The sequence below is a fragment of the Felis catus genome, chromosome C1, assembly GCF_018350175.1.
Source record: "Felis catus isolate Fca126 chromosome C1, F.catus_Fca126_mat1.0, whole genome shotgun sequence".
NCBI lineage: Eukaryota > Metazoa > Chordata > Mammalia > Carnivora > Felidae > Felis > Felis catus.
Window position 1 is genome coordinate 31,144,209 of NC_058375.1, and position 13,489 is coordinate 31,157,697.

General features: G+C 36.6%; 1 protein-coding gene across 1 annotated transcript in view; it reads left to right on the forward strand.

The window, feature by feature from the left end:
- The window catches only part of RLF (RLF zinc finger), an 86,649-nt gene that overhangs the window by 50,921 nt on the left and 22,239 nt on the right, over positions 1-13,489 (forward strand). The window contains exon 6 of the mRNA XM_003989897.4: positions 12,955-13,091. Coding sequence (XP_003989946.1) covers positions 12,955-13,091 — 137 coding nt within the window. The remainder of the gene's footprint in view (positions 1-12,954; positions 13,092-13,489) is intronic.

The window sequence follows — 13,489 nt, forward strand, 5'->3', positions numbered from 1 at the left end:
AGCTGTAACAGACTACCTGGCCCACGAAGCTGAAAACATTTTTTACCTGGCACTTTATAAAAAATGTTTGCTAGTCCTTGCTCTACAAGAATCAGATTTTCCAGTGTATAGTAAACATTGACTATCATTTAGTCTACTCCTGCATGGTTTACCAGTGATGAAACTGAAGCCAAGATGATAATGTTTCCAAGGCCCTACCTGCATTAAGCTAATTAGAGAGTCCAAGCCCAGGCTAGAACACAGATCTCCTTGCTTTCTGGCCAGCCTTTTTTTCCACTGTACAGCTTATTTCCAGTTGGTAAATACAACGAGCCATGTTATAATAGGAAACATCTTAGTGGTATATCATCTATTCATATTTATACATTTATGTATAGGTGTGATTTAAAACATTATATAATGATTGAGATTAATTACTTAAATATATCAATGCAAAAACATTTAGCACACATCATAAAATTTTAAAAGGAACACTGGTACCATCATAATTAGTCTCACCCAGTTGTGCTTTCTTTTGCAACTAACAATAGAATTAAAGAGAATCTTTAAAATTTGCTTTGGAAAAGTATAATGAATCACTAGACGTTCATTAATCGGGTTTAAAATCAGCATGTGTTCTAAAGTAGCAGAGTTCTATACACATTTGCCATCTACTTCAACTGAGTTCAGAAGAGTCAAATTAACTTGAGCAACAGCTGGGAATAAGAGTATTTGTATGTTGGCTCCTGTGGGTATCACCATAATGGGTGTGTGTAATAGGAAACCTCTGCTGGGGAAGATTTAGCCAGACACATACAATTAAGATTACTTGAGGGGATCACCTTGAAAGCCAAAATTCACAACCCCAAACTCAGAACCTCAGTGGAATCCTCAAGTTTCAGTTTCATTTAGAATTGAATGATACGATATTACTATTAGTTCTGCACATGAAAGATTTTTAATGAAAGTTACAGACTTGGTCATGGCCTAGTGTCCCAAGTGGATGTTTCCTATATTTTTTTCATTACTGAAGGAGGAAATCTTTGCAAAGATCAAGTTTTCCACATATAATATGAAGGATAATGAGATTGTAGACATGAAGCCCTTCTATTATTACGAAGAGCCAAGGAATCTGTCAGTAGAACTCTTGGCACAGTTAAGGCAGGAGTCCATTTCTGTTTTAATCCCTGAATGAACTATTTCTTCAGTGTCTAATGTTAATAGACACAACAGGAGAGGCTTCTTTCTTTTCTTGATGTGGGAAGAAAAAGACAAACAGTACCTAATTTACTCACTAGTCTAGCACTGTTGGGAATTGATATAATCACTAGGTATAGATGATAAACAGCAAATACATTTAAGCAGGATCCATTGGGAATTCAGTTTGGGAGTAGAAGAAAAAGTAAACAGGAGCATAGAAATTTCAGGTGTAGCTTAAATAAGAATCAAGATTAAGATCGATCTTGAACAAGGAATAATAACAAAGTGTATAATTACATTTAAAATTGAAGTGTAAATAATTTTACTTTATTGTATGGGGAATGAAACGTACTCTCAAAAAATACATTAAAGGGATGCCTGGGTGGCTCAGTTGGTTAAACTTCTGACTCACTCTTGATCTTGGCTCAGGTCATGGTCTCACAATTTGTGAGACTGAGCCCCATGTTGAGCTGTGTGCTGACAGCATGGAGCCTGCTTGGGATTCTCTTTCCTTCTCTCTCTGTTCCTCCCCTGCTTGTGCTCATTCTCTTTCTCTCTCTCTCTTTCTCTCTCTCTCTCTCTCTTGCTTGCTCTCAAAATAAACTTAAATACATTAAAGGTAGAAAGGCTGTATGAAGATGTTGAGGGTTTGAGTATTTAAATATTTTCTCTCCTAATGCAGAGGTCTTTCAAATAGCTTTGAAGAGACATCTTCCCAGGGCAGTTTACATCTGGATCTTGCGTCTAGTCTTGCTTTCGTGGGTTATGTGTGGGTATTTTGGTTGATGTAAGATTATACTAGTGAGTCATGGAGAGTTAGATGTATAATTTTCAAGAATTTAGTAGGACATTTCAGGCTTACATACACACAGCGATAGGGTTTAATTAGAAGCATCAATGACCATTACATGCAGGTAACCACTGGTGTTAACGTAGTGCTGGTCTGTGGTATTATTGCAGTTTAAAAGAAGTCTGATTTTTAGAAGCATGGCCTTTTTTCCGTGTTGTCTCTGAACCTAACAGGAATGATTCTCCCAAAGGTAGACCCAGGTTTATGTGAAATGTAGACTTGCTAACTGTAACTCCTACCTTTTTCCTGTTGGAGGATACACGTGACAAGAGTCTTATTATCTGGATAACCTGAAATCCACTTTGATTCCCTTTTGAGAAAACATCAGCTTCAGTTTAAAGAGTCTGTTATGAGGAACAAAAGATTTGCATTGTGCCTCAGAACTGATCAGGGGGAAAAAAAAGGAAAAAGATCAGGAAAATACTAAATTCAAAACCAGTAATCTAGAGAAAGATAAATGATAAAATATTCCAGTAACGGCACTGGCCAGAATACTGGTTTACCTTGGTAGCCTAATAGTGAAAATAAGAAGGCAGATATGCTGCCTCTACTCCCTTTCTCTTATGCCAGTTGGCTACCTGTTAGACCATTGGTATTTAATTGCCAGATTATTATGAAAGTCTTCTAACTGCATTCTTGTCCCTACAGTTCACTTTCTACAATACCCAAGATGATCTTTTTTCTTTCCTTTTTAAAATAAAAGTATATATTTTGTTTATTTATTTTTGAGAGAGAGCACATACACATGTATGAGCGAGGAAGGGGCAGAGAGAGAGGGAGATGGGATCTGAAGCAGGCTCCTCACTGTCCTCACAGAGCCCCATGTGGGGCTCAAACTCACAAACTGAGATCATGATCTGAACCAAAGTCGGACACTTAACTGAGCCACTCAAGCGCCCCTTGAGATAATTTTAGATTCACATATTATTGTAAGAAACAATATAGACATACTTTCCAGTCATTTAACATATATTCATTGGAGGACTCTGTTAGGCAGTGGGGATACAAGGATGAACAAGACACGAGGGAGAGGAACAGCAAACAGTATTCATACACTGTGAGACTGAGGGGAGAGTTCTGAGTTGGAAATGAGGCGTTCAAGTCATCAGCATTTGAAACCACAGGGCGAATAAGATTAACTATTTCAGAACCCTAGAAATTAACTAAAGGCTTACTACAATCCAAAGAGGTTTTATTCAAGGAAAACCGATGAATCTCCCTAAGAACAACTTGATGCCATTTTAACTTGTCCTACTTCCTGTCTCTTCCCCAGCTTCACAGTAACCTTGAAAACAAACAGCCTCAAAGCTACAGTAGTAGTAGCCTATGAAAACCAGCAGCCTAGCAACCAGCTGAGGAAGCAGAATGAGCTTTGGAACTCTGCAAAAGCCCATACCTAGCATTGTCACTATTTGATCTTTGTGGCAACTTCTGAAAAGTTCCATTCTCAAGACTTGTCTTTATTTGACTCAGAGCTCACAATGACAAAAGCTGTGTCCTCAGTATGTATTTGTCAGAAACAATCAGTGGTAATTGTTTAATGTGACAGTGGTCAGAGGAGGCATTACGAGTCAGGCTAACAAGAGACTGCCCAAAAAGATTAAAAAAGAAAAACTGGGATATGGGGCGTCATACGGGACTTTGAAAACTTTTGATGTATTGCTAGGATTCTGGAAGGTAACAGGGCTCTGTGTCTGGTGAGGAATGACCTAAAATGGCCCTAATCTCGAGGCTCTGCACAGGTAGGAAATGAAAGGCAGGGCAGAGTTTTAAACTGCCTACTGAAATATTGAAAGTATGCCCCAATACACAAAGCTGCTTGGCAAAAGCAGAGACTTACTCAGGTATTTAAGTAAATGTCTTCAATACATTGAACATGTAGCTGACCATTAAGCGAACCAAGCAGAGGCTGTAGTGGCCACACATGACAAAGAATGTAGACTTTACAGAATTAATTCTAGGAAAGTCACTAAACCATCAGGCAAAAAGATCGATGGACTAGAATCCAGAATCTAGAAATAAGCCCTTCACACTTACCACCAGTTGATTATCTATGTGAATTCCAAGACAGTTCAGTGGGGAAAAGAATAATCTTTTCAATGAACGGGTCTTTAACAACTGGATATCAGTTGCAAAAGAATGAAGCTTGATCCTTAATACTGTATGCAAAAAAATAACTCCAAATGGATTGTAGATATAAATATATAAATATGATACAAATATATATTATAAATACATAATTTATATACAAATATATTATCTATAAAATATATTAGATATAATCCATATTGAAATATAAACATATAATATGTAAATATTATGCTATAATATATAAATGTTAAATATAAAGTATGACATCTTAAAATACAGGAATAATTATTCAAGGCTTTGGATTTGGCAGTTGTTTCATATTTGACACCAAAAGCACAAGTGACAAAAGAAAAATAAGACTTCATCCAACTTTGTGAAAGGACATCAAGGAACAGCAAAGTTAATCCACAGAATGAGAGAAAATATTTGCAAACCATATATCTTATAAAGGATTTGAATCTAGAATTAATGAAGAACTCTTACAAGTCACCAGTAAAAAGACAAATAATCTAATATTAAAAATGGTTAAAGGTTTTTTGTTAAATTAATAGACTTTTTAAAAAAATTAATACATTTTTAAAAGCAGAAACAGTTTACAGAAAGTTTGAGTGGCAAGTACACAAAGCCCTTACCCCACATTTTACCTGTTAACATCTTGCCATGAGTGTGTTACATTTGTTAGAATTGTTGAACTAGTATATTATTAATTAAAATCTATAGTTTACATTAAGGCTCACTATCAGTGTTACACATTCTGTGAGTTGTGACAAACATATAATTGTGTGTATTTGTCATCACAGTGACATGCAGAATAGTTCCCCTCTTCTGAAAATGTTCTGTACTCTGCTTATTTATCCTTCCCTCTTTTTCCCCAGGCCTCTGGCATCCACTGATCTTTTTACTGCCCCCACAGTTTTGCCTTTTCCAGAATGTCATATAGTTGGAATTATGTAGTATGGAGCCTTTTCAGATTGGCTTCTTTCACTGAGCAGTATGCGTTTAAGGTTCACCATATCATTTTATGACTTAATGCTTCCTTCTTTCCTCTCTTTCCTCCCTCCTTTTCTTCCTTCCTTCCTTCACCAAACTCATATTCCTCTCTGCCTTTCTTTTTTCTTTTTCTTTTCTTTTTTTTAAACAAACCAAAGTCCATGGTTAAGGTTCAGTCTTTGTGGTGTACATTCTGTTATCTGTGCTGCTTATTATGTATACTGCATTTCTGGAATGGCTGGTTTAGTTGTACTTTTTATAGTTTGGGATTGTGAGCTCAGTTTTGATGGAAGTGGGTGGAAGCAAGGAGTGCTTTATTTCTGAGAATTCTAATAGGGCTTAGTTAGCATATGTCTCTATAAGTCAGTTTCAGTTTTCCTTCTGCCAGGTGATTCAGAGATGTTACCAGCCAGAACCTTCTTTTTATTTTATATCATTTTTCTCAGTTTGGCATTATTAGACAACGGAGTAGTGTTAGGGCAAATTCCAAGTTTGAAGGACAGGTTATAAATTCTCAAGTATTTTTTTTATCCCACCAGAACCCAGGTTGAGATTGCTATACAAGTTTTCCTGCTGTGTGCCTTATTTTGGTCCACCCGTTCTCTGAGTTTGTAGCTCTATTGGGGTTCCAATTGTATGCAGAAGTCTCACTGCCAACTTCCTGTCTCCAGGTCCAAGCTTTATCATCTATCCATGAGTTGTAAAACACAAGCCTCTTAGTGAGATTAGCAGTGATCCAGCAAGTTAGGGCGGTTGTCCAGTCACACTTGAACACTTTTTTCCCCCTTCATGATTTCTTTTACTTCTTCAATGTTCGGCTGTATGTTCCATAAAAGGCATTTCTGTTTTACCCAGGATTTCTAAGTGCTTTGCCACAGGAGAATTTTCAGGCATTACTCTTGTTCAGGACTGGCAGGAAGGTATGTAATCATTATATATTAAATTCACAGGGTAAGGTGGTATGTTTCATCTTTGCCACCAGAATTTCCAGCATTCGCCACTTTTTGCCTTATGCTGTAAGTTGTGATACTTTGTAAATACACATAGCATTGATAGTGCTTATGCATGATTTATAATTTTGTATTATTAAGTGTATCAGACTTTGTTATGAAGTAGATTTTAGTAAGGAAAGATCTGGAGGAACTAGTTAGCATTTTGAAGAGGTTGAAGGTGAGAACATGGTATGGAATGAATGTTCCTGACTAATCTTTCAGGTCCTTTTAAGTTCCTAGCTGGTTCTGCTCACTGTCCTTCCATTCCAGTTCAATAAATGTTTATTGACAGCCCTTAGAAACAAAACGATCAACGTGTCCTCCAGTCTCCTGCTATCATTAGCCTATATCCTTTATGGAAATTGGCAAAAAGGACCATGTTCCACTATGTCCTCCTTCATACGATTGCTTCCAAAGGTCTCCCTTCTGTGAGGAAGAGCCTCATGCCAAAACTTAGGGCTTGGCAAGCTGACTGAATTTCAGCCTCCATTAATATACTTAGCTGGTTACCTCTGTATAGTATGAAACTGTACCCTGATATCCCCCCAAGAGCTATTTTCTTTGAAGCCTTCTTTGCTTACTCTAGTCTGCATTATTCTTATCTCCAGTCGGTCCCATTTATTTATTCTGTGGCCACTGTTATTTATCTTGTGGTTCTCTTTTATTCCAACAAATATTTATTGATGTTCCCCCAAGTGCCTGGTACCATTGTAGGCACTGAAGATACAGTGGTGAATAAAAACAAGGTTTTGCCCAAATGGAACTTATATTCTCATAGGCAAGATGGATAGTAAACAAAAAAAGTATTGGGGCACCTGGCTGGCTCAGTCGGTAGAGCATCTGACTGTTGATCTTGGGGTTGTGAGTTTAAGCCCCACATTGGGTGTAGAGATGTTTAAATAAATTAAGGGGAAAAAAACTTAAAACAATTTTTAAAAAAGAACTAAAAAATTATTTCAGTACCTATCCAGGAATTTCCTAGACACTCACTGAAATTCTCAGAAGCTTGTCAGTGACCTCATTTTAATTTACTGTAGCTGAAAAGTATTTTGTGGCATGTATTTGGTTTTTAATGTGGTCTTAAGCTATTCTATTAGAAAAGGTTGGGGATCATACTGTGTCTTATTAGTGAAGTGTTAAAAAATATGTCATTTTAATTTACCTGGATTTTTCTATTTTTAAAATTTTTTATTTAGTTTTGTTACTTTATCATAACTCTTTTTCCTCTGTATTCAAGAAAATACAGGTATTTGGGGCAAAATACTGATATCCTCTTCAATTAAAAATATTATCTGAGTGCTTGCTTATTTGTCACGTAAAGATCCTAAAGCAGGCACTAAGTCGGTTAAAAGCATGAGATAAGATACCAGCTTTCAAAGGACTTAGAATCAAGCAGAGTAGGTAACAGATTGAAGGAACTCTGGCTTCAGTTTCTTCTCTTGGAAGAATGATGAGATTTTTTTTCATTACTTAAATGAGAGTGTAAAAAAAAAAAAAGTCTAGATGGATGCCCCTGTGTTATTAGCATAGATGAGTATGTGTGAGGCAAATGAGTTCTTGAATTGGAAGGTTGTACAGAAACCCCACTATAAACTAGTCCTGTTTTGTCAGAAACCTTGATGGAAGTAAAACAGTGAAGGTAATGGATAATAAAAAAAATATATGTAAGTTACCATTCTTACTAGGTGTTACGGACCTCTTAGAAACTTCTTTTTTTTTTTAATTTTTTTTTCAACGTTTATTTATTTTTGGGACAGAGAGAGACAGAGCATGAACGGGGGAGGGGCAGAGAGAGGGAGACATAGAATCGGAAACAAGCTCCAGGCTCTGAGCCATCAGCCCAGAGCCCGACGCGGGGCTCGAACTCACGGACCTCGAGATCGTGACCTGGCTGAAGTCGGACGCTCAACCGACTGCGCCACCCAGGTGCCCCAGAAACTTCTTTATCAGGCATATATTCTAAAATGTCAGGTAAACAACAATATTAAGCATGAACTAAAAGCATGCTAGTACTTAAAATTTACTAGGAAATGGGTAACATTTGGAGAAAGTTGAGGTTAAGTTTGAGAAGTTGGTAGAGGTTAGATTGGTACAGGAGCAGGCAAGGTTACCAGCAATCTTTGTGGTAGTCTCAGAAAAGGCACTAAGATACTGGAAGAGCAGAAGGCGTCTACTCTTAGGAAACCACTAGAGTTGATACTCCAACACTATTGCTAAATTACCATTAGCTGACTAGAAATAATTTATTTCTGTTTCTCCAGTTCCTCGTTCATTCTTACCTGTTGGCCCTTGCGATGTGTTTTTCTTCCTCTTTGGAACAGTTTTCTTATTTCACTCTACCCTTTCCCATGGCTTATCTCTACTCATTCTTTAATTCTCATTTTAAATGTGACTTCACCCAGGAAGTTGTTTTTGATCCCCCAAATTTGGGTTAGATCTCTTTTTATCAAAGGTAGGAAAAATACTCTGTACATCCCCATTGTAACAGTTAATATACACTGTAATTCTTAGCAGTTGCTGCTGCCTCGTTTGTTATCTGTGGCTGGACTGTGACTTCCGTGAAGGCAAAAATCAGGTTGGCTTGTATCCCCAGTACTTAGCACAGCACAGGTACTTAGTAATACACAGCACTGCTTTGAAAGACATGTGCCTTTTAATTTTAACATGTTTTTTTCCTGTGGCATTTTGTGAACAGAGGATTTTGGATATAAGACCGTCTTCAGAAATTCATAGTCTAGTTAGAAAGCCAAAGTTCAAAGCACATGTAAAAAAAGTAAAATAATAAAAGGTAAAGGCCACTGTGAGTCACTAGTTCAGAGGTTGGCCCAAAATGGAATAAAAAATAGCCCAATTAAAAATGTTGATAAGGGGGCACCTGGGTGGCGCAGTCGGTTAAGCGTCCGACTTCAGCCAGGTCACGATCTCGCGGTCCGTGAGTTCGAACCCTGGTCAGGCTCTGGGCTGATGGCTCGGAGCCTGGAGCCTGTTTCCGATTCTGTGTCTCCCTCTCTCTCCGCCCCTCCCCCGTTCATGCTCTGTCTCTCTCTGTCCCAAAAATAAATAAACGTTGAAAAAAGAAAATTAAAAAAAAAATGTTGATAAGATGCTGTGAATTCAGAGTAAGGCAAGAGATCGTTGGATGCTAGAGTAGTCTATGAAGGAAGTTTCAGCTGAATGTTGAAGGATGGGGAGGATCGGTACAGCAGGCAAGAGGAGGAGGGCTGTTTGTTTAGGCTTATACACTAACTGGTAGTGTTCATCTTTGTAATAAATCATTTTTGTAATAAATGTTTCATGTTTGTGATAAATAGAAATAATAGAACTACGTATACCTTCTAGACAACTAGTCTGGATTTTTCATATCATTTCCTCCTCCCCCGTCATTTTAGGCTAATGATTTTTGACTTGAAATCTACATTTCTAATTTATTTCAGTTTTGTCCCTTTTTCTTAATACTTTGGTTCCAAGGTGAAAGCTCATATCTCTCTGAAGTATACCCTTTTAAAATGAGCTTCCCTGTAGGAATAAAATGACGTGAGATTAGTTTTTCATTTTATTTACTGTTACTTTTTATTATTAGCCACAGTTGACTAGAGACAAGAAACAGTCTCTTCTCAGGCTCATCTTTTACTTGTGAAGTAGAAATAATATTGCCTGCATTGCTAATCTTACAGATTTATCATGCTGATAAAGTGAGATGATATCTCATTCAAGGTATTTGAAAAGGATAAAAAATGTTCTAGAAATGCAAATTGTATATTATTTCCATTCTAATTTATATGTCTGGCTTAGAGGGTTTCTCATGCTATTTCTCAGCTTGGAAATGTTATATATTGCTGTTACATTGCAAAATCAAATTTTAGAATTCTGGGTTTTTGACAGGAGCTTTAACATGGCGTGGATAGTAGGTGGTTGCCCTGGAATAAATAGCTGTTTTCATTTGCTGAGGAATTTTCATTTCAGTCCTTCGGTCACTTCAGTTCTGAATACCCTGTGGTGGGCCTTTTGTCTCTGGATGACCCTTCTAATTCATTCAGCTATGGATGAGGACATGGTTGTTGAGGGCATCATTAAAATTCCATCCTCATTAAGTCTGATACGGTCTTTTTTTTTTTTTAACCTGAAAACTGAATTTAAATTATGTTCTAGGCTTTACCAACGTAATTTTGCCTCCCAGTGCTCTTTAGATATAAATTTAAATCAGGTGTGATCTTGCATCTGAGAGTGATCTTTTGAAATGCTTTCTATTATTCTTAAGGTTGATTTTCTTTTTTTCTTTTTCTTATTTTTAAAATTTATATATTTCATGAAAAATTCTTAAGAGCTCTTCTGATGTGCTCCCTATTTGTCAATCCCTGTTAGAATATATATTTTTTAAACCTTAACTGTAACTTTAATAGGCACACATACCACATTTTTAATTGATGCATAATTGACATTGTATTATTTTAGGTATACAACATAATATTCAATATTTATATAGGTTGTGAAATGATATCCAGATAAATCTAGTTGATGTCTGTCACTATACAGAGTCACAAAAGTTTTTTTTCTTATGATGAGAACATTTAAGATCTATTCTAATAACTTTCCAGTATGCCATACAGTATTAATTATAGTCACCGTGATGTACTAAAACATATTAAATTCTTAAAATAACTCCATGAGGGAGGTTCTGTTATTTCCATTTTACACATGAGGAAACTGAGACACTAAGTCACTGAGAAGTTACATGACTTACCCAGAGTCACACAGCTAGTAGCTATAGAGCTGGGAAAAGAATATACACAATCTGGTTTTAGAATAATTGTTTTTGGGGCACCTGGGTGGCTCAGTGGGTTAAGCAACCGACTCTTGGTTTGGCTCAGGTCATGATCTCACAGTTCTTGAGTTTGTCAAGCCCTGCGTCAGGCTCTGTGCTGACACTGCAGAGCTTGCTTGGAATTCTCTCTCCTTCTCTCTCTGCCCCTCCCCTGCTCGCTCGCTCTCTCTCTCTCTCTCTCTCTCTCTCTCTCTCTCTCACACACACACACACACACACTAAATAAACTTAATAAAAATATCTAAAAGGAAAAAAAGAATAATTGCTTTTAACCACTATATCATACTGCTTATTGTGTCATCGCATTGTCTTTAAAAGACTAGAAAACAGACTTGTATGAGGTTCACTTTGTAAATGTGAACATTTTACCCTCATTAAACCTGATTTGTTTATCCCACTCATCACCTGTTTACTGTTTTTTTTTTTTTAACGTGTTCCAGACAATGCTATGTGCTGAGTTTTGAACAAGATATACAAAGTCCCTGACCTCATTAATTTTACATTCTAGCAGAGAAGACAGATACTAAGTTCTTTGCCTAATGATTGAATTGTAGTTGTGATAGATGTTACAAAGGAGAAATTAAGAGTAGAGTTTTTGTATGTGGGGGTGTTTTTTAATTGAAGTACAGTTGACTTTTGGAGGAGTTGTTTTTTGTTTTCAATGGATGAGAATCGAGTTTTTGTTGGAGATTCTGACCTAGTCTTAGAAGTGAAAGGATTGTATGAGAAAATAGCATGTGAGCTAAGCTTTGAAAAAAGTCTTTCTGTGCCTACTTGAGGGTATGACTAAAATTAGATGTTTCAACCACCTGTTGGAACTGAATAGCACTTTGGAAAAGATGAACTAAACTCTTTTGTACCTCATTCACCCTGATATTCACTTCATTTATCCTGAAATTTATCACTGTTTTGTACATTTGGTGTCTGGTATAATTCACATTTATAAGGCTGACATATGACAAAGAGATTAATCATATTCTTTGTTAAGACAGGGAAGTGATAGAGTTGAGAAAGGATCTCTTTAGAGGTCTTAATCTCCTGTTTCATTAGTATGTAAAAAGAGCCCCAGAAAATTCTGATTTGCCCAGAGGTGGTTTTAAGATTTCTATAATTAGTGTCAATGAGGGGCACCTGGCTGGCTCATTTGGTACTGCATGTGACTCTTGACCTTGGGGTTGAGGGTTTGAGCCTCACATTCGGTGTAGAGATTGCTTTAAAAAAATTGAATCCTTGGGCGCCTGGGTGGCGCAGTCGGTTAAGCGTCCGACTTCAGCCAGGTCACGATCTCGCGGTCCGTGAGTTCGAGCCCCGCGTCGGGCTCTGGGCTGATGGCTCAGAGCCTGGAGCCTGTTTCAGATTCTGTGTCTCCCTCTCTCTCTGCCCCTCCCCTGTTCATGCTCTGTCTCTCTCTGTCCCAAAAATAAATAAACGTTGAAAAAAAATTTTTTTTTAAAAATTGAATCCTTAAAAAAAAATAGTGTTAACGAAAAAGATGTATTTCTGAGTGTTTTAGCTGTTTGAACGCACTTATATCAAGTATTATTTTTTCTTCTTAACTCTGAGAAAGTGATACAAGTTTCTCAACTGGCCTCGTTTACCTTACTGGCTGTGAGGATAAGCCTTGTGTTTTTCTATCTGTAACTAGAGTGACTTGAATAAAACTGTAAAGGAAATAAAGAAAGAAAAAACAAAAAAAATTATACTTCAAGTGAAAATAATCTGAAGTTATTATGCATAATTTGACTTATTTATATGGTAGCAAAGTTCATGAATAATTGAATTGTACAAAAATGCTTTTGTCTGTGTTGGGACTGCAGTGGAACTTCAGTCTATTCACTTCTCTTTAATATTTTCTAATATGATATAGTCCAGGAGATTTAGTCATAAGTTAATAGAAGAAAATTGTGTCCCTCTAATTGCCTCATCAATTGTCAAAGATAGAAAACCTTAAAAGAGGCTTCTTGTTACATAACAAAATATACAGGAAAGTCACCATTTTTATTTTGACTCCATCTTCTCATTTTTGATAGATTGCAAAGGTCGACTGTAAGGAAATACTAGACATCATATGTAATCTGGAATCCGAGGGTCAGGATAACACGGCATTTGTTCTTTGTACGACTTACCTCACTCAGCAGCTCCAAACTGCAAGTGTATATTGTTCTTGGTAAGTATATTTACTTTTTTTCACTTTATTTGTTTAGTACATAGAATGGCATTTAGAGTTTATGTAAAACATTGGCTTCTTTCAAATTTAAAGCCTAAGCAAATTAATTGATGACATGTGAATAACATTTTGCTTAGAAGCTAAACCATTTAATAAAAAATGTTACTGGTTTAATCTTTTCCAGAAGAGTCCAGAAATAAAGAGAGGGTAAAGAATTTGAGCTCCTCTTGATCATCTTATATAGAGGGTTGTCTGTTAACTTTAATATAGGTCTTCTTTGGAAATAAAATTATGGCAACATGAGACAAATTGGTGTTAGGTCATTTTCCTTTACACTTACTATATCTTTTGGTAGTCATTTTCCCCTCTTATTTGGAAACCCATTAATTATCTAGGTT